At 42.9% G+C, this 19,375-nt stretch overlaps 1 protein-coding gene across 4 annotated transcripts; it reads left to right on the forward strand.

The window, feature by feature from the left end:
* Nucleotides 1-469: 469 nt before the first annotated feature.
* On the forward strand, nucleotides 470-15,710 carry LOC128744695 (uncharacterized). 4 transcript variants are annotated; one of them, XM_053841868.1, is made up of 12 exons: nucleotides 470-584; nucleotides 1,217-1,628; nucleotides 6,105-6,230; nucleotides 6,311-6,496; nucleotides 6,566-6,733; nucleotides 6,953-7,796; nucleotides 9,696-10,047; nucleotides 10,120-10,391; nucleotides 10,478-10,999; nucleotides 11,069-13,156; nucleotides 13,227-13,712; nucleotides 14,152-15,710. In XM_053841868.1, exons 2-12 carry the CDS (start codon nucleotides 1,440-1,442, stop codon nucleotides 14,721-14,723), a joined length of 5,805 nt encoding a protein of 1,934 aa, XP_053697843.1. In that variant the 5' UTR covers nucleotides 470-584; nucleotides 1,217-1,439; the 3' UTR covers nucleotides 14,724-15,710. The 4 variants fall into 4 exon arrangements, with proteins under 4 accessions (XP_053697843.1, XP_053697845.1, XP_053697844.1 ...); XM_053841870.1 differs by having other exon boundaries at nucleotides 9,732-10,047; XM_053841869.1 differs by having other exon boundaries at nucleotides 6,569-6,733.
* Nucleotides 15,711-19,375: the final 3,665 nt, after the last annotated feature.

The following is a 19,375-nucleotide window of genomic DNA, read 5'->3' on the forward strand; positions in this document are numbered from 1 at the left end:
ACGTAAAAACGATCGTCGCGACATTTTTGACACTGGCGGGTGTTATGGCAAACTGTTAATAACTGTCACTTTGTTACGGGGTAGATAAATATTAAATTTTCTTAATAACTTTAAAAACATACACCGAAATGGCAACCCTGCCAACGTATAAAATTTTCCGTTCTTACCAGGGATGCCAGGTGATTTTTTGAAAAGTCTTCACGAATCAAAGAAAAATGTCTTCATTTGTCTTCTTTCGGCTTTCCGCTCATTTAAATTGCATGGTGAAGACATGTCTTCACATGTCTTCAAGCGAAGACATTTCACTTTTTGGTAACCAAAATGTCTTCAAAATGAAGACATGTCTTCACTTCTGGCATCTCTGGTTCTTACCCAAGTTGTTACCTGCGCATTTTCTGTCTACCGCCAAGCAGAAGCTATAATAAATCGACATTGATTCTACAAAATCGACATACCGTAAAAAATTTTCTTCCGTGAACAACGTTGTACAAGCAAGTTTTCTCATTCCGTGAAAAATAGTCAAAGTTGCGTTAAAAATGTGCTGGAAGTGAACGGAACTGGGTGATATTCAAGCCGAAGAAAAGGTTAGTTGTTTTTCCGTTGAAATAAACCCGGTTGTGCCGGGTTACTAGGGGGAAAAAGCGAATTTTGTAAACCGTCGGACGTGTGACTCACCTTCCATTATGTCTGGCTGGCAAAGATGGCGGAGCGCTAGTTTCGAGAGTGCTTCGATGTTCATATGTTGTGTCGTAAGCGTAAATTTTTTTTTTCGTAATAAAGCTGTGTGCATTCATGTGTTTTGTGGATAAATTGTTACGGTGTGTTGTATAGACGGAGTGATTTACGGGAATATCAGATAAATAATTGAAGAAAAGCTGATATTCTTAAAATAAATTGAAAATTAATATTTTCGCGTAGTAAAGTGTGTGTCACTGCAAGAACTGGTTCGCACTGGTCTCATTTAATTTTATATTTTATATAAAACATAGTTTTTAAAGGCTTCAATCAACTTATGCTAATCCAAGTTATAAAATTTATAAATGTAAATTCGATGAAAAAAATTCCTAATCTAAATTGAGTTTGAGTATTTGCCTGCTTCGATCTCGCAGTGAAACAGGTTAATTTCCATACTGACAAGTATTCGATTACCTATAGCTTTGAATTTTTCAAGCTAGTTGACTGTTACGATAATCGTTCATTTTCTCTCCATTTACAGCACCAACGTTGCGATTTAAGGAATATTTTATTGGTCGATTGAGATTGCCAATCCGAAGCAGTATAGTGAAGAAGATTAACGAAAAGTTTATCAATTTGTGCGTGATCGCGATTGGTGCGGGGGTATTCCCCTTCTGCAGTTAAGTCGCGAACGCGAAGTGGTATTTTTCCTGCTAGTATTACATCAACAAGTGTGTATCAGTGATCAAAACGCAAGTGCAATCATGGCGGCAACAATTACTCCGATGACTGTGGACAAACGGGCCAAGGAGATCGAAAGCGAGTATCTGTCCAGTCTGGCGGATTTGAACGTCAACAGTAAGCCGCTGATCAACATGCTGACGCTGCTGGCCGATGACAACCTGAACTACGCCCAGATCATCGTCGGTACCATCGAGAAACATCTAGCCAAGGTTCATAGTCCTAACATACTAACCATATTACAAACTAAGATAAATGATACGTTTCAACCAGACGGTGGTTGATTCGAATGAGAAACAAAACGGGCACTGAAAACTCATAAATGATTATCACACATTGCTTGATCTGATTGCAATGATCTCAATTCAAAGTCACCGAAACGTTAAACACGACACATCCCAATTCGAATGGTGATGTGCTTTGAGCACGCATTGTTTGTTCAAGTATTTAGCTATTTGGGGCAGTTGACACGTTTTCTCTTCTAACGTCACATGTGCAGAGCAAGGTCGTTTGTTTGGCCGTGTTATTTAACATGTTTTGTGTATGTGGCACAATCTATTACCAGTTTTCTTGTCGCTGCATTGTGAGATGCAACGAGTTGTTTTGTCGAATGAACTTTTTTTGGTTATTTCTTCGCTGGTAAAGGACCTTTTTATCAGTCTTATCAACCCAGTGCTTTTCAATTAACTTTCATTTAACGCGAAGGTTAAATAAAATTGGGGAAAAACTCATACTTCGCCGTTTTCTATATTGTTCAAGGCTCGTTTCACTAAATAAATAATTTTAATATCGTATAATTAATGAAGTTCGAATAAGTATTTTGAGCAGCATTTTAATTTTCAGTCGTTTTGATAAACACACATAAGTAAATAAAAGTTAAAATGATGACAGTCCGAGTACGGTGTCAAGTATGAGTTCAAAGCCAAAGTTTAGCAATCACCATTCGAAAAGTCCGATAGAAAGATAGATCGCACAAAGTTCAATCAACCGAAAACATACGTAATCGTATCTGCAAACAAGACATTTCCAAATCAAAACTAAATCATATAAACTAGTCATAAGCAAACGTTCAAACCCAAGGCCTTAACATAACTTTCAATTGGCATTTCATCGGCCTGGTTAATTTAAAACAAAAGTAGGGCACCTTGAGGGAATTTAAATGCACACCAAAGCAAGTAATAAACCATTTGTTAACCGAAACTTCTTTCAATTGATCCCAAGTACATTGTTTTCAAAAGTAATTTTATTTTTTCCTTTTTTGTTTTGTTTTTGACAATCACAAATTTGCTAATGTGCAGCGTAATTTAAACTTTTGCGTCATTCCGCGGAAAAGATAGTGAACGAGAATATGTTTTCAAACGATTATTTAACGAGTAATACATCTTTTCTACTGTTGGTCATGTAAAAGCAAAAGAAAAACCTGTTCTCTTCTGTAAATGGTGTTTTGTTTCTTTAATATTTGGTTGGGAATATTGCAGTTTTTTGTGAAATCATATTGTGACTTACAATAAATCCTTCGCGCGTTGTGTGCATCCGATTGTACACACTTGTGTTACTTGTTTCAAAACTAGATATTGTTTTCATTCGGTATTGTTATCTATAATTGATTGCTATCATGTTGAGTAGTTGATTAATTCTATTGCCACATGAAATATGGATTTGCAAACAAAAGAACAAGTATGTTCATGTTTTCATTTTTCAATAAAAAGGCTCTAGTATTAATTATACAATTTTTAAGTGTCACTCTTAAAATCTTTTAAAATCATTCGAATGCTGAAAAACAATTATTTAAGTTAACTAAACAATACGTAAAATGGCTATCATTTCAATGGATACAATACCGAATGTAGCAATATCTCTAGTTCAGGGTAAACTTTAATATTTTAACGATTTCAAAACTGATTAACTCACCTTGTAATGACTAGCAAAAGTAAAATTCCAAAATTCAAAGTCTTTCGGACGGTCAAAACAGTGTTTTGCCGAAAAATACGTGAGCTTAAGACGCCGTCCCGAAACACGTCACTAGACTGTAGACAGATTTCATCTCAAAACCGTATTTTCAAATTAAATTTGAAATCGTTAAAATATGAGTGAGCCTGTAAATGTAATTTATTTAACCCTCAATTGATCAGCCGGGCTTTCCGTGTATCCATTTTCTCATAAAAATCCGATCTCGGTAGGTTGCTTCTTAAAAATAAAGTTCGAAATCGTCAGTTTTCCATTTTTTGGATGAATTTATGTAAAACTAGCTGACCCGACAAACTTCGTATTGCCACAAATTAACCTGTGTTGTACATAAATCATGAATCTCGGATGATCTTTGTTACAATCTCGAGTTTTGCAAGCCCCCCAGTGGGCGGCGCTTCCGACGGCGGGTCACTGGCAACACTCGCGACCGTCTCGTCCTGAAAGAATGATCTAGTGTTACTATAGATAGTTTTTGTGGTCTTGTATTGACTAATGTTTTATGGAAGAGTCTCGAATTTCTCGAGTTCGATTAGTTTTTGAGTTTCGCAAAAATTTCTGTTTTATTTGTATGAGAGTCCATGTCCCCCTACCACAGGGGTGAGAGGTCTCTAACTATCGTAAAATAAATTCAAGACTCAAAAATCTCCCACATGCCATATTTGGTTCCATTTGCTTGATTAGTTCTCAAATTATAAGGAAATTTGAATTTCATTTGTATGGGAGTTCCCCTCTTAAAAGGGGAAGGGGTCGTAATTCACCATAGAAAAAATTTCTGCCATCTAAAACTTCCACATGCCAAATTTGGTTCCATTTGATTGATTAGTTCTCGAGATAAGAGGAAATTTGCATTTCATTTGTATGGAAGCCCACCCTCTTGAAGGGGAGATGGGCCATAACTCGCTTTCTAAAGAAGAGAGGGGTCTCAATTCACCATAGAAAAAAATCTTGCGTCCAAAACCACTTACATGTCAAATTTGGTTCCATTTGCTTGATTAGTTCTCGAGTTATGAGGAAATTTGTTTTTCATTTGTATAGGAGCCCCCCCCCCCCTCTTAAAGTAGGGAAATCCATAGAAAATATACCATAGAAAATATTCTTGCCTACAAAAAAACCCACATGATAAATTTGGTTCCATTTGCTTGATTAGTTCTCGAGTTATGAGGAAATTTGTATTTCGTTTGTATAGGAGCCCCCCCTCTTAAAGTTGGGAGGGGTCCTAATTCACCATAGAAAATATTCTTGCCCTCGAAAACTTTCACATGCCAAATTTGGTTTCATTTGCTTGATTAGTTCTCGAGTTATGAGGAAATTTGTATTTCATTTGTATATGAGCCCCCCCTCCTAGAGTGAGGAGGGGTCCCAGTTCATCATAGAAAAAATTTTTGTCTCCGAAAACACCCACGTGTCAAATTTGGTTCCATTTGCTTGATTAGTTCTCGAGTTATGAGGAAATTTGTATTTAGTTTGTATAGCAGCCCCCCTCTTAAAGTGGGGAGGGGTCCTTATTCACCATAGAAAATATTCTTGCCCTCGAAAACTTTCACATGCCAAATTTTGTTCCATTTGCTGGATTAGTTCTTCAGTTATGAGGAAATTTGTATTTCATGTGTATAGGATCCCCCCCTCCTAAAACGGGGAGGGGTCCCAATTCATCATAGAAAAAAAATTTGTCTCCAAAAACACCCACATGCCAAATTTGGTTCCATGTGCTTAATTACTTCTCGAGTTATGAGGAAAATTGTGTTTCTTTGGTACAGGAGCCCCCCCCTCTTAAAGTGGGGAGGGGTCCTAATTTACTATAGAAAATATTCTTGCCCTCGAAAACCTTCACATGCCAAATTTGGTTCCATTTGCTTGATTAGTTCTCGAGTTATGAGGAAATTTGTATGGAAGCCCCCCCTTTTAAAGAGGAGAGGAGTTATAATTCCCCTTATAAAGAGGGGAGGGGTCTCAATTTACCATAGAATAAATTCTTGTCACCGAAAACACTCACATGACAAATTTTGTTCTATTTGCTTGATTAGTTGTCGAGTTATGCAGAAATTTGTGTTTCATTTGTATGGGAGCCCCCCCTCTTAGTGGGGGGAGGAGTTTCTAACCATCACTAAAACCTTTCCTGGCCCCAAAAAACCTCTACATGCATATTTTCATGCCGATTGGTTTAGTAGTTTTCGATTCTATAAGGAACATACGGACAGACAGACAGACAGACAGACAGACAGACAGAAATCCTTCTTTATAGGTATAGATTAGTCGAAACTCGTCTGAAAGAAGACTTTCGATTATGTTCAAATCTTGTGAACTGTCTCGTTTCTTAGGAACTTACAACCATCGTTGCTTTTTGATAATGTTCTTCATAAAAACTTTATTAAACTACCGTTTTTTCCCCTGTCAAAATCGTTAAAATCGATTCAGTGGTTCAGAAGTTATGAATTTTAAAAATCAGAAAATGGAACAACAAAATACGGGTCTAAAACTTTCCGAAAAGGAACCTGTACACAAGATCTGAACAAAATTGGGGCACTTCTGAGCTTTCTGAGTTTATGGTTGATCAATTGAGGTTTATTAAAAAATCGTTCAAATCAAAACCCGTGTGTCAATGCTTGGCGTGACCTGTCGTAGGTAGGAGAAAAGCCGGAACAGAGTAAAAATCAAGGATCACGGTAATGTAACGTTATGAATATCACTTCAACCGCCTTCTTGCTTCTTTCCCAAAATAGGTTGAACCGGATGTAAAGCTGCCGCTGCTGTATCTAGTCGATTCCATCGTGAAAAACGTCGGCAAAGAGTACCAATCGCTCTTCAGTCAAGTGATAGTCAGCATGTTTTGCGGAGTATTCGAAACGGTATGTAACTCCTCGTCTACGACCGATCAGGTGAACAGAAAGTTTAACTCAACATTTTTTTCATATTTTTTTCTCTTCAGGTCAATGAACGTGTGCGTGAGAAAATGTTCAGCCTGCGGCAAACGTGGAACGATGTTTTCCCCCAGTCGAAACTGTACGCCCTGGACATCAAAGTTAACGCCATCGATCCAGGCTGGCCGATTACGGCTCAGCTTAAATCCAAGTCGCCGGCTATTCACGTTAACCCGATGTTTCTGAAAAATAAGGTAAGAAAGAAACGTTGCCATAACCATAATTACGATCAGTTTTTCAACGAAAAACAATTTATCATCCAGCAGGTCGCTGAACCAAATCTCGACATGCAGCAACAGTTGCGAGATAAGCAGCGCGAGCTGCTGGAACTGCAAGCGAAAAAGCTTGAGCTGGAGCTGCTTGCAACCAAAAAGCGCATTGAAGAGCAGGAGAAACAGTTGATCCTGCAAACGGCCAGTGTTTCGAAAGAGGTACTTACCAACTTCCTTCCGTGAACGCCCCAAATTCCGATCAACTGCTGATTCCGATCTCTCCAGCTTAAAGCAGTCGTTTGTTTGGAAAATTGAATTAAAAACCACAATGATCGGAGTTAGAAGCTGATCGGATTATGTTAGTTCGTGAACCCATTCAAAAAGAGACTTTTCTATAATTTCTATTCCTATTTTTTTTTTTATTTTGTATCCTTGCAGCCAACTACCGATCTGAAACGTGCGGCCCCTGCAGCTCGTGCCACGTCCACTCCAGCGCCGGTTCCGCGTGGTCGGATTGTTCCGCCCAATCCGGCTATGTTGAATCTGGTGAAATCTCGCGATCCCCGACTGGCTCGTCAGCAAGCGCAAATGGCGGCACAGATGGCAGCGGCCAGTACAAACTCTACGCCAACCGTAGTTTCCGGCGTACAAATACCCCACCAACCGGTAGCGTTGGACCCCTCCGGTAAACCGCTAAGTATTAAGGAACGCCTAGGCAGGATTCCCAAGCGAGTCGATCCACGGACGAAAGCCCAATCTGTCGAAGATCAGAAGAAGCCTTCTAGTACAACAGGTAGTAGCATCACATCTACCACTACATCACATAAATCGCGGGCCGATTATGAATCAAGCAAAAAGCGTGACCGCAAGGAAGAAGCCAGGGCAGGAGGCAAAGGTTCTTCTTCCAGCAAGTCGTCCAATGCGGACAGAAAGAAACCTTCAAGCGACACAACGTCGTCGCCGAAGGGCAGCTCTCCGTCGAAGAAGAAGTCTTCTTCAGCGGATAAATCACCCTCGCGGGGAGCTGATAAAGCTTCCACTAAGTCGCGTGAGCCCAACAGTAAATCCAGCAAGAGCGGCAAAACTCGCCGTCCGCACGAGTCGTCCAACAGTTCGGACAACTCGTCAATCTCGCCGGTTTCGAGTAGCGAAAATCTAGTCCCGGTAGCGAACGACTCCAAGGATGTGGATCTACGGTTGCTTATTCCCGAGAAAAAGCTGAAACTGGACCAACCTTCGCAGCAGGCTAAACTAGTTAGCAAACCTCCTCTAGCCGAACAAAGTAAGACTGAGCTAAATTTCCTATCTTCACTATCTACTCTAAGTTCTAGCGGACAAAAACAATGCACTGCGAATGCACAATCGCTAGCGTTGTTTGTCGTCCCGATCAGTGTAATCCGGCAGCATGTTTTCACTTTCCATGCTACCGTTGTCCTCCCGCCACCGATGGTGATGACTTCGCGGTATTATTGTTGTCAGTGGGGTTCGCAATTGTCGAAAATCGTACCGCAATGTACAAACGGTCACAGTTGCTTATGTGATGATGATGATGATGATGACGATAGCGAGCGTAAGACTAGAAAGTTAAACAACAACAACAACTATTCAATCTTTTACCAAATAAACGCAGTTATTGATCAAGGAAACATCAACCAGGGCATTTGGACCAAACTGTAGTTTTTCTTTCCATTTTTTTCTCGTGAACGTTCGGTATACTGCTGTTTCCGCGGTCGCACTTTTATCCGACGACAACGACGATGCTGATGGTGTTGTGCGTGTTTGTTGTGTAGTTCTTCCTATCAGTTCTGTGTCCCTATGATGCGTGGAAAGTGAAGCAAGTAGTTAGGTGTGGTCCTTATATAATAGGCCGCCTGAATAAAGCAGTTGGCTTTGCTTTACTCCCATAAGATTAGCACGGGACAAGCAAAGCAAACAGTTTTATTCATACGGGCTAATGTATAAGTGTGTGTGTGTATGTGTTTAAGTAGTAGTAGCTCAACTCAAGGGTTATCGAAAATTGCAAATTCAGGATCCACTGTGTCCACTGACTGGTGAAAAGGCAGGCCGACGAAACAGTAGCAGGTGAATCCCGTGACGGTGAATCGTTTTGCTTAGATTAATTGCTCTTTGATTCCCATTTCGTTTACACTAGCGCCGCGGCAGTCGTGTTATTTGGAATGTTGAACTAATTCTTTATATTTATCTTCAAATGTGAACTTGCTGCGTATGGAAAATTTTGTCATGGATGAAAGGTATATTCCTGTTACAATTTATAACATATATTCGCCTCTATTCTACAGACCGATCGGAGCCGGATCCGATCAGAAATTGCGCTTCGATCGGAACACATCGTATGTTATAACACACGTCGATCGGGACGTTTCTGATCGAAACGAGCCCTATTGGAATGCAGAATCGAGGCGATTATCTAGTTTCTTCATAATATAACTGTATAAGCTTGATACCGTCTTTTTAGAAATGAATAGAATTGTGAAAACAGTGAAAAAGTCTTCAACAATTCTTTCCAAAAACGTCCAATTATTAACATAATTTGACTGTTCCTAATCTTTGTAGAGTTTAGCAATTGTTAGTTTGCAATTTTATTCATACAAAGTAAATTTGAAAGACAAAATAGAAAGTTAGCTTTTTGTTAGAAAATGGCAATGTTATTAGAAGCCTGTGGAAAGATGATGGAACGGAGAACAATCAAACTGCTACTGCCTTACCTGATATAGCGGACGTAAAGGTAAGTATAGTTCTCCAAATACCAGCCAAATGTTTCAACAAACTTCCTTGCGCTTGAAGTAACGACTTATTTTGAACCATATTTCAACCTTTTACATAGTTGAAAAGTTTACGGTTTTGCTTTGCCTTAAAAAGGTTCCAATAGGACAAAAATTTGAAACTCTTATAATATCACAGGGAATCAAAAAGCAATCAATCTTTGCCAAAACGACTCCACCCGCCGCGATATCTATTCGTTAATGTTGCGTAGAACAGAACTGTTTTTCGAATGAATGAGCGTGCGCACAAGGGATGATTCGGCCCGGCTGTCCGTATAGTGGTTCACCAATCTGCTCGAGTGAAATGATCCCGTATTCGCTTTTCTATCTCCCGAAAACCTATAGAACAATCCTGTGGAACAAAAACACAACTAATTACATTCCCTCTCCCTAAAAAGGCCAAACAATCGCAACCTATAACTCGAATCTTACAGAGAAAGCCCCCGAAGAAGAAGCTCCAGCAGATGTCGACGGCGGAATGCTGCCAGCATTGAAGGACATCGATTTGAGAATCCCACCGCCAGCGGTTCTACTTAAGAAGGCAAATGAACCCCTCGCAGCAACGCCCGGCGGCCTGGCTGCCGAAGCCGTACCTCCGGTACCTGCGGAAGCTGTTGCTCCTGTTCGCGTGGTAAGTCCAATGGTTCAACCCGCGCCAGCAGAAGTAGTAGTCGTCAAAAAGCGACCGAGCAACAGCAGCAAATACGAAGAACCTATTCCAAAGAAGAGCAAAATGGAGAAGATTGATATGTAAGTATTAATATTGTGCTTGCACGAACCAGTAAACGGAGATATTAATTAGGTTTTTTTTATTTTCTATAGCCTATTTGGAGCCGAAGATGTCGATTTGCGGAAGCTGACGGCACCGATGAATGCAGTCGAAATAGTTACTCCACTGCCGCCGCCACCGCCAATCATTTCGGAATCGTCACCACAAACGGCCGGCAGCAGCCAGTCCGTCGATTCTTCGGACGTGACGAATCCTGTACCGTCTTCCAAGGCTGCGCTGGAGGCAGTCCGGGCAAAGATTGCCGAGGCGACGAAGAAAGATCGCGACAAGCTGGGCCGTCCTTTGTTGTACAACAAACTACCAGGTAAGTTGCGTTGAAAGTGGAATTTCCTACATTCAATCTCTGAATTTGACGGAATTATTAATGGTATATTTTTTAACATCTCACAGACGATCCAGCCGAACGCCGTCGCTCGTTCAATCAACCCAAATCGATGGATGTTGATTTGCGCCAGCCGGCGCATCTGCAGCCGCTAGGCCAGTCAAAGGAAGTCACAAATGAGGACAATTCGCAGGATGGAATGAACGCAAATATCAAGACCATCATCACGCAAGCGCAGGAACAGATGGAACAGGGTGAAATAACTCCCGAGCAGTACAACATCCTGATGAAACAGGTGATTCAGCTAAACGAGACCCAGAAAATTCGTCAGGCACAGCGAATGGAGATGATGAAACGTACGCACGCCGGTGCTACGCTGGGCAATGTTATCACCATCGATGAATCGACCCGTTCGCCTCGGGATGAGATGACTGCTACTGCCAGTCCCAAAGAAGACGCTGAACCTCCCAAGCAGCCACAAGATGTCCCCGGTGGGCCACCTATCGCGAGGAACGATTTTCGCGGCAAGATTACCCCGATGGATGCTAAGCCAGTGTTTCCCGCAGCTATTCCTGAATTGAGACAAAGAGGTAAGATTGAAAATTAAAATAGAATCCCGTATTCTCATATTCTAACCAACTGTGTCCGTCTAATTCCAGATCCACGTCGTGTCCGTGAAAGCCGCTTTAACCAACCGCTGTGGGGCAACCGTGGACCGGTACCGGGAGCTGGACCCATCCTTAATCCCGCACCCCCGACTGGACCACCGCTTATCAATCACCGCCCGCCGGGTCCCATGCTGAATCCTTGGGAGCAGCCTCCGTTCCCGATAATGGACACCAACATACCGCCCGTCGGTGGTATTGGACCACGCTTTGCACCGGTCGTTCCGGGTCCGGTGGCGTTACCCAACGGACTCCCACCGCAGACGATGGTCATGCCGGGTGTTCCTAAAGTGAACGAAAGCGTTCGCACAATCAAAATCGACGGTATTCAGCGCGAGGTACGATTCTACGACGATATTGCGGTCATTTTCATGAGCTGGGATGAACCCAAAGAAATCGGTTTCCAAAAGGGCTCGCGAATGGTTAGCGTTGACGATCGGGATTCGTTTGAACTGAGCTTCAATGAGTGCTACAAAGCCATTACGATCGATGGTAAAGTCTATCAGATGAAACTGGGTGCCCCGACAAGGGAACTGTACATCGACAATAGTTGGTACGAGTGTTATTTCGGTGATCCCCCAACCACCATCGTTCTAGATGGTCTTAGTCGGGTGTTTAATATTAGCGGTCCTGCTCCGCAGGTTAAAATCGGACAAAGCAGAAACGATCTAGTCGCGGGTCGAATCAAGATGATCGTTAATGCCGAGACGACCATACCCGTCTACCTGGACTCGCAGGTTCAAATGATCGAGATCCAGGGACAGATGCACAAGCTGCAGTTCGCGGATTTCCTACTTACCGTGCTTATTAACGATCAACCGTTTGTGGCAGAATATGGTGGACTGCCTAAAATCTTCAAGCTCAGAGGAAAAGACTACTACATACGATTTACTGCCGTTCCGAAGTTAGTGGTCCCAGGTCGGGTGTACATTCGTGATATGATTCGTACTCCTCTTCATCGTGATCTTCGCACACCGCCACGTGATCAGAGCATGATGATGCCCTACGTTCCGCCGATAAGTAATTTTATGCCCTCGATGCCACCTCACGCTGCTATGCCCGGTATATTCCCAGCGGCCACTAGCATACCTCCTCCACCGCAGGCTCCAATGCAACCGATGGCTACGGGATTAGACTATCTCACCAATCTAATGCCCCATGCGTCGACGGCGGTCAACGTTTCCAATAATCTAGCCGGTTATCAGATTCAAAACGAGGACAAACCCGTCATTCCGGTTTCAGCTGCGGCTCCGCCTGCTTCTACCACCGCCTCTCTGCCAATACTGCAGAACATCAATATCGATGAGTTGTACAAAAAGATTGTAGCGGCAGGAATTTTGGCCAAATCGAACAGTGCTCCGCTGAGCACTTCCACTTCGTCTACGTCAGTGTCCAGCAAACTGGATAAAGTTTTGGATGAACTGGAGGAGATTGAGCCGGTGTTGCTTAACAAACCGGACACGCTTAAGCGCCGTCAGTCGGCGATCGTTACGCAGCTCTTCTCCGGAATGCAGTGCAGCAGTTGCGGGGTGCGTTTCCCACCCGAGCAAACCATGAAGTACAGCCAGCATTTGGATTGGCATTTCCGTCAGAACCGTCGGGATCGAGACTCGGCCCGGAAGGCGCACTCTCGCAAGTGGTACTACGATGTGTCCGACTGGATTCAGTACGAAGAGATCGAAGATCTGGAAGAGCGCGAGAAGAATTGGTTCGAAACGCAGCAGACGGAGCAGAACGAGTTCAACGCTGATGGAGAGCAGGCTGGCCGTACCAGCACTGAATCTCCTCTGCCTAGTTGTCCGGCTGGTTCGGATGAAACCGATAAGCGTTGCCATGTGTGCCACGACGATTTCGAGCAGTTCTACAATGAGGAGACGGAGGAATGGCATCTGAAGAATGCCCTGCGTGTTGAGGACAGCACGTATCACCCACTGTGCTATGAAGATTATAAGGCGTCACTGGTGCTGGAAGAATCCGTGATGAACATTACCGGTGAAGCCGAGCAGAGCAAAATCGATGATGATGATGCAGATGTCAAGATTAAGCAGGAAGTGATCAGCGATGCGGACGATACCGTTAAAGGTAAGGGATTGATTGACAGTAAGATAGTTGACTCGTTATTTAACCGATTTTTTTTCGTTTTGTTTTACAGAAATAACCATTGACGATGATGACGATGTCATTGTGCTGCCACCGAGCGAGGAAGTGGTTACGGAAATTCCCGACGATGATGATATTGAAACGTTGGATTCCCACTCAACGGCAGATGGTGCGTCGAATGTAGCGAGCAAGCCAGCAGAAGAGGACATCGATAAGAAAATCGATGGAGATTCGGAATCAAACGACAAGGTTCCTATTGCTCCTCCGACACAGACGGTTGTCGAAACCCGCATCGATGATGATCTCGCTATCCAAGAGCCGACCATTGAAAATATAACGGTCAACGATTTGGACGAGAGCGAAGAAGCGGGTCTGTCGGCTGGTGGAATGCTCGAGGCAGCACTCGACGATACTTCACAGATTAAGGTGAAGGAAGAACCGAAGGACGATGACGAAGTGGACGAGGAGGATGCACTGTTCGAAGACGTTGGTACCATCGAGTCGTCTCTGATTATTCAGGAGACACCCATTGAGCCAGGTAAGAGAGCAAGCTTTATGTTCGGTGGCGGTTATCAGATTAGGCCTCTCTGTTGTTGGTAAATGGGACAATATCTAAATGGAAAGAAACTTGTTCATAGAGGCCTAATCTATAGGGAAAGTTATTTGTTTGTATTGATAAAAACGCACTTAAAAGCAGGATTGGTAAGTTTTGGCAGTTTCAATAGAACTGGTGAACTTTCAAATATCATGTCTTTGCTTATACATTAGAAAATCAAATGCATTAATCCACTTCCGGCGAGTAGTCTCTGTGTATCAGTTATTTATCTTCTGGCGAGTTCCCGGGAATGGATTGAACATTGAATCTTGTGAAAGTTGTGTGCTTGTGAAATTTCGTTTTCTTGTCCCCTTAACCTTACATGATAATTAACCAAAGTTTGTTTTTTTTTCTTCCTTTTTTTATGATTAATCCTCCGCAGAAACTGTCGATGTGGAAGCAGTTCCATCGCCTCCGACTGTACCGGAAAGTACCAGCCAATCGCAGATCGACGGTAACCTAGATATGCAGGACACTACTCCAGCCACAGCAGTAATAACCAACCGGATTAAGATTAATATCACAAAAGCGAAGACCACCACCAACAGCAGCAACACCAGCAGCAGCAATGCTACGGTTAGCAGCAGTACTAACAGCGCATCCGGTACTACCAGTTCGTCGTCGCCCCAGGGATCCAGCATTGCGGTGCTAATCAGCGGCGGTGGTGGTGCGTTCAACGAGAATGGAGCCGCCGACGATTTGCTCTACGGTAACATGGACGACGTGCACGGTGGTAATAACGAGAACAGTCAGAGCAGCAACAACCAGTTGATAATGATGATGCATGAAGAAGACGTTGATGATTCTAATAAAAAACCGGCCGCAGCGGCCGAAGAAGAACAACAGACTGATATTGCGTATGATTTGAAGCCAAGCTTGCAGGGCGTTGGCTTCACTCGTAAGCCCAAGGTGGAGAGCGGATTTGAAACGTCCGGTCTCTGCTCGATAATGTAAAAGGTACGAACATAAATGAGTGAATGAGTACTGAATTTCAAAGAATGTAAAAAGTTTGACCGATATGTGATACATGCCGTTGCCCGAACATGAAAAAAATACCTACCAAGCAGGGATCTCGGCAGCGGGTTGACGGCACCTTTAGTATAGAGAAACAAACTAAACTAATAGTTTAAACGCTACTAAGTTAGTCAATAACTATAAAAACAAACGAACTGTTATATGCTGCGATAACAAACCTCAACCCTGTCACAGAACAGACATCAGCTAGCAGAGTAAGAGTGTATCATAGAACGCAATTTTAATTTAAATTAGTATTAGACCTAAGATTTGCAGTTTTGAAGAAACGAGAACGGAAATAAATCTGATACCCCTGCTCCTCCCCCTTTCCTTGGTACGGATCAGAATGAGATAAATTATATTCCTCTGCGCCTAGAAAAAATTCGTCATTTCGATTTTTCAAATAATAAATCCTAGGGTTTCAGTTTGTATTGCCTTCGCTTTATGAAAAAGAAACGAACCTTGACAATTTGTTGGTGTTTTTCTTGCGTTAGAGGAATCGATTGAGAGCAGCTTACCATTTTAGTTAGTAGTTTTATTCAGTTAGCCATACAAATTCAACATCATTTTTGTATCTGATTTTTCTAGCCAAATGTTTCTCGAAAAATGAAGAAAATTATTTTACTTGAACAAGTCGTAAGTGTTTTGTTTTTTTATTTCAAATACATTCTTTAAAAAACCGTGCAACTATGCGGAGAGTGCCACGAGAACATGCGGTTTTTCTCTAAAACATAAAATACGATATGAACATAAATATACAAAAAAATATGAAAAATATTACTGGTGTTTTCTTCTAAAGGAATAAGGTAGAAACTGGTAACTTGGTAAGAGAATAATAAAGCTTTTTCAAAAAAAAAATAGTTTAAGCGTAGTATCTATTGACGTTGCGTTATGGTTAGTACGTACATATTAAAAATAAATCTATGAACATACATGTGTGCTTATCATTCAATAAATTTTCAATAAAGATTTATGGTATCAAAAATAATCCAATTCTTTTCAAATTATCCGAAACTGAACATTCGAGCCTCATAAATGGTCAGCTTGTTGCAGACTTCACATTGGCTTGCTTCATTGTTTTTTCTCTTGCCTCAACTAATACTAACATGATAACACTCGAAGCGCATAGTTAGTTGTGCCCCCTTGCTTAAGTAAAGTGGCTGGAATTTATTTAGTGTCATTAATCCTGGATCGGAAAACCATCATGCATCGTCTATTCGTCGATCAGATTCAACAGTTGAGTCAATTAGAAGTATGTTTAAAGAAATTAGAATTGTTTTACTTCGCCTGCATTGGAATCTCTTTTGGCGCACTTCAAGTAGCAAGCCATGGGTCGTGATCGATCCAATCCCCCACTTTCAGGGCCTCCCTCGAAGAAGACCCGTACGCAGTCCGCTGCTACCGTGGACGCCGCAACAGACCGGCTCCTAGAGAGCAATCTATTTATTCATTTATTCATTAATTCGTTAATGAATCGCTTTTGTAGACTACATACAATAATATTATTACAATGTTTACTTATATAGGGTGTTGTCGTTAGGCTGGCAAATGAGTGAACATGTGCAAATATATCACCACTGTTTTCTAACTCCTATCTCTACCTCCACAAGGTGCCGGCTGGGGTACGGTAGCCAAAGTTGCGCACCTGGTGGTACGCAACCTTGGTTGTCGTATGCAGACAGAGAAGGTGGAACACTCGCCGTGTGGTTTCCGGCTACCTAATCATGCAGTTCGGCGCAGGTTTTTCGGAGGGCGCGGCTGCGGAGTGTGGGCACACCGGGAGAGAGTTATTTTCTCAGCTGGCTTAGCTGGCTTGTACGTTTGGGCAAAAATTGAGCCACGGGACCTGATCCTGCTGGGAGTCGGCAAATCAGGTGCCCCTAAGTCAAGGTCTATCTCCGTGCCGATAACTGAATGGCTGGAGGGGTGAAAACATGCCAGTCGCGAACGGAGTGCTTTGGGCATCTTGCCCCTACTGTGCCATGCGGGGCTCTGGTACGGTCGATCTTTGTTGTCCCTTGCGTTTCGTGGGAACAGCATAGTAGTCCTGCCCAATTTCCCTTATGGGTTTTACGCCAAGTGCGTTCTGGCCAACTTAATTGGCTTCGCTTACAATTTGCTGTCTGATCTGTGTTGGAGATTGTTTGTGCATATACTCCGCTAGTCAAATAGTTAGAGTCGCACAAATAAATCTTCAACACAAACGGGCAGCAAATTTGTATTTATGCGAAAAACTTTTTAATGGCTCTGTCACCATCGCATTGGTTCAGGAGCCATATTTTCGCAAGGGGTACTTTCATTCGACGGATATTGGAAACCAGAACTTTGCTGTTTTCAGCAAAACTGGTATGACAAATCCTCGTTTGATGCCCAGGCAGCCACGTAGCCAGGGGGGGGGGTGCCCTGGGGGCCTTGCCCCCCCCCCCCGACATGTTTTAGCTTACATTTTTAAAAAAAATTTCAATGCAGAATAACAATACACCAAGCTAAAACTGTAGCTCAAGTATATTTTTGATGAGTGCACCTTTGAATAACAATATAACCGACATCGTTTTGTATCTCTCATAGTCTGTGAAAATTCTTAACTATTGTACGAAACTGCTGTCATCAGAATGTACGAAAACACTTGTTTTCTAGCAACCTCTCCGACCTGAAGGGTCCGAAAGGTGATTAACTAAGTTCTTTATTTTCGGCAATTACAATGAGTTTTGTACTAACTCTAACTTTGTCCCTAACTCTATTCGTCCTACTCTATTGCACGCTGAGTGCCAAGCCTAATTCTATACGCTTCTCTTTTCCCCTTCCCCTACGTTCACTTTGGGTGACTCAATTCACTTAATTCTGGCGCGGGCGAAAACTCTCTCGCCCTTGCGCATATTTACAGAGGCTTAAGAATTTGTGCGGAGCAGCGCGGAAGCCGCTCGCGTATCCAATTCTCCACGGCTACACGGAAGCCAACGCACCTCGCGGTCGTCGTTGCCTTCCGTGGTTACAAAACACAAACGCAAAAATGTGCTGACAATTAAACCACATCGCGCCGGTAGGTTACGGTACCTAGCCGAATCTGGGTCATCTTGAAAAGCGAAATGCATGGGATGATCAAATGTATCCTATTGATAAGATAATAGGTAGAATATAGCGTGTCGCAGGGGCATGGGCGTTGCACTATGTAGCTCTCCGTTACTTGGAACATTCGGAATGAACAAGGGGACGAAGGGGGGCTCTGTAGCCGCAAGGTTACCGAGTCTGCTTTGGAAAGCGAATGGTCGTGGGTTCGAATCTTAGTAGAATCAAGCCATTCGATGTTCAAAGTGACCTTTAGCATGGGTTTATTCTCAGCCCCTCATTTACCCTTCCTTAATGCTGAATTCTATGTTATCCCGATAAGGCCTGTTGACAGTGCAAAATGAGACCCTTATAGTTAAATGCACCGGTGTGCAGTGCCAGGGATGGCTATAATTGGGGACAGCGCTATTATGTGGAACAAGGTGGGTATAGTAGAGAAAGCATTAAAAGAAGGGTAAAACCCAATTACACACAAGCACGCATGAAATTCAATAAGCATATCGCTCACTCAATAGCGATTATAGCAAATAAATGCAGTACAGGTCATACAGCAAACACCCGGGCGATATCACAATAGATCTAACTATACTGGTCGCAGTGATGAGTCCATACAAAAAAGGCGACGAAATATGGACATGGAATGGAGACTTGGTACCTGGAACTGCAGATCGTTAAACTTCGTTGGTGGCGATAGAGTGCTGCTCGATTAGTTAGGACCCCGAAAGTTTGGCATCTGGCACTACAGCGGAGATATGTCGCAAAGGCGAGAAGGCGTGGAGGATCCGTGGCAGTAAAGCCCAAATTTTTCAGAGCGGTGGAGCGACCAACAAGCTGGAAACGAGCTTCGTAGTGTTGGGCAAAATGCAGAATCGCATAAAGGACTGGAAAACGATCAACGAGAGAATGTGCGTGTTGAGGATAAAACGCCGTTTCTTCAATTACACTATCATTAACGTACACGAAGGTACGTTACTCGACGACGAGAAGGAAGCTTTCTATGCGCAGCTGAAGCCAACGTACGACAGCTGCTCATGATAGGACATCAAGATCGTCATCGGCGCTGTGAACACCCAGGTCGGCAGGGAAGCAATGTATAGACCTGTGATCGGGCCCCATAGCCTGCACACCGACACAAACGACAACAGCCAGCGATGCATCAAGTTTGCAGTTCCCGAGCATTTTCGTTTCCCACAAAGATATCCACAAAGCCACCTGGAGATCACCTGACCAACGAACTTCTAACCAAATCGACCATATTCTCATCGAGGGCCCCTTTTTTCTCGAACATCACCAACGTATGCTCCCTATCGACTCGGACTATTACCTAGTAGCAGTACATGTGCGTTTAAAACTCGGTTTATATCTCGCGACAAAACCGCTCTTCTCGGTTAAACATTCGGCAGTTAAACAACCCGCCAGTTGCCGAAAACTACGCGCGCGTACTGGATGAAGCTCTGCCTTCTTCTGCGGAGCTAGATGCTTCAACCTTCGAAAAAGGATGGAGTATGATACGCTCGTGCATACAT

The sequence above is a fragment of the Sabethes cyaneus genome, chromosome 3 (assembly GCF_943734655.1).
Source record: "Sabethes cyaneus chromosome 3, idSabCyanKW18_F2, whole genome shotgun sequence".
Lineage (NCBI taxonomy): Eukaryota > Metazoa > Arthropoda > Insecta > Diptera > Culicidae > Sabethes > Sabethes cyaneus.

Excerpts from the sequence above, each read along its gene's own strand:
- LOC128744695 (XM_053841868.1), top strand. The coding sequence starts at position 1,440 with ATGGCGGCAACAATTACTCCGATGACTGTGGACAAACGGGCCAAGGAG. Across the intron at positions 7,797-9,695 it reads ACCTCCTCTAGCCGAACAAA|GCCAAACAATCGCAACCTAT; the intron begins GTAAGACTGAGC and ends CTCCCTAAAAAG. Across the intron at positions 11,000-11,068 it reads TCCTGAATTGAGACAAAGAG|ATCCACGTCGTGTCCGTGAA; the intron begins GTAAGATTGAAA and ends GTCTAATTCCAG.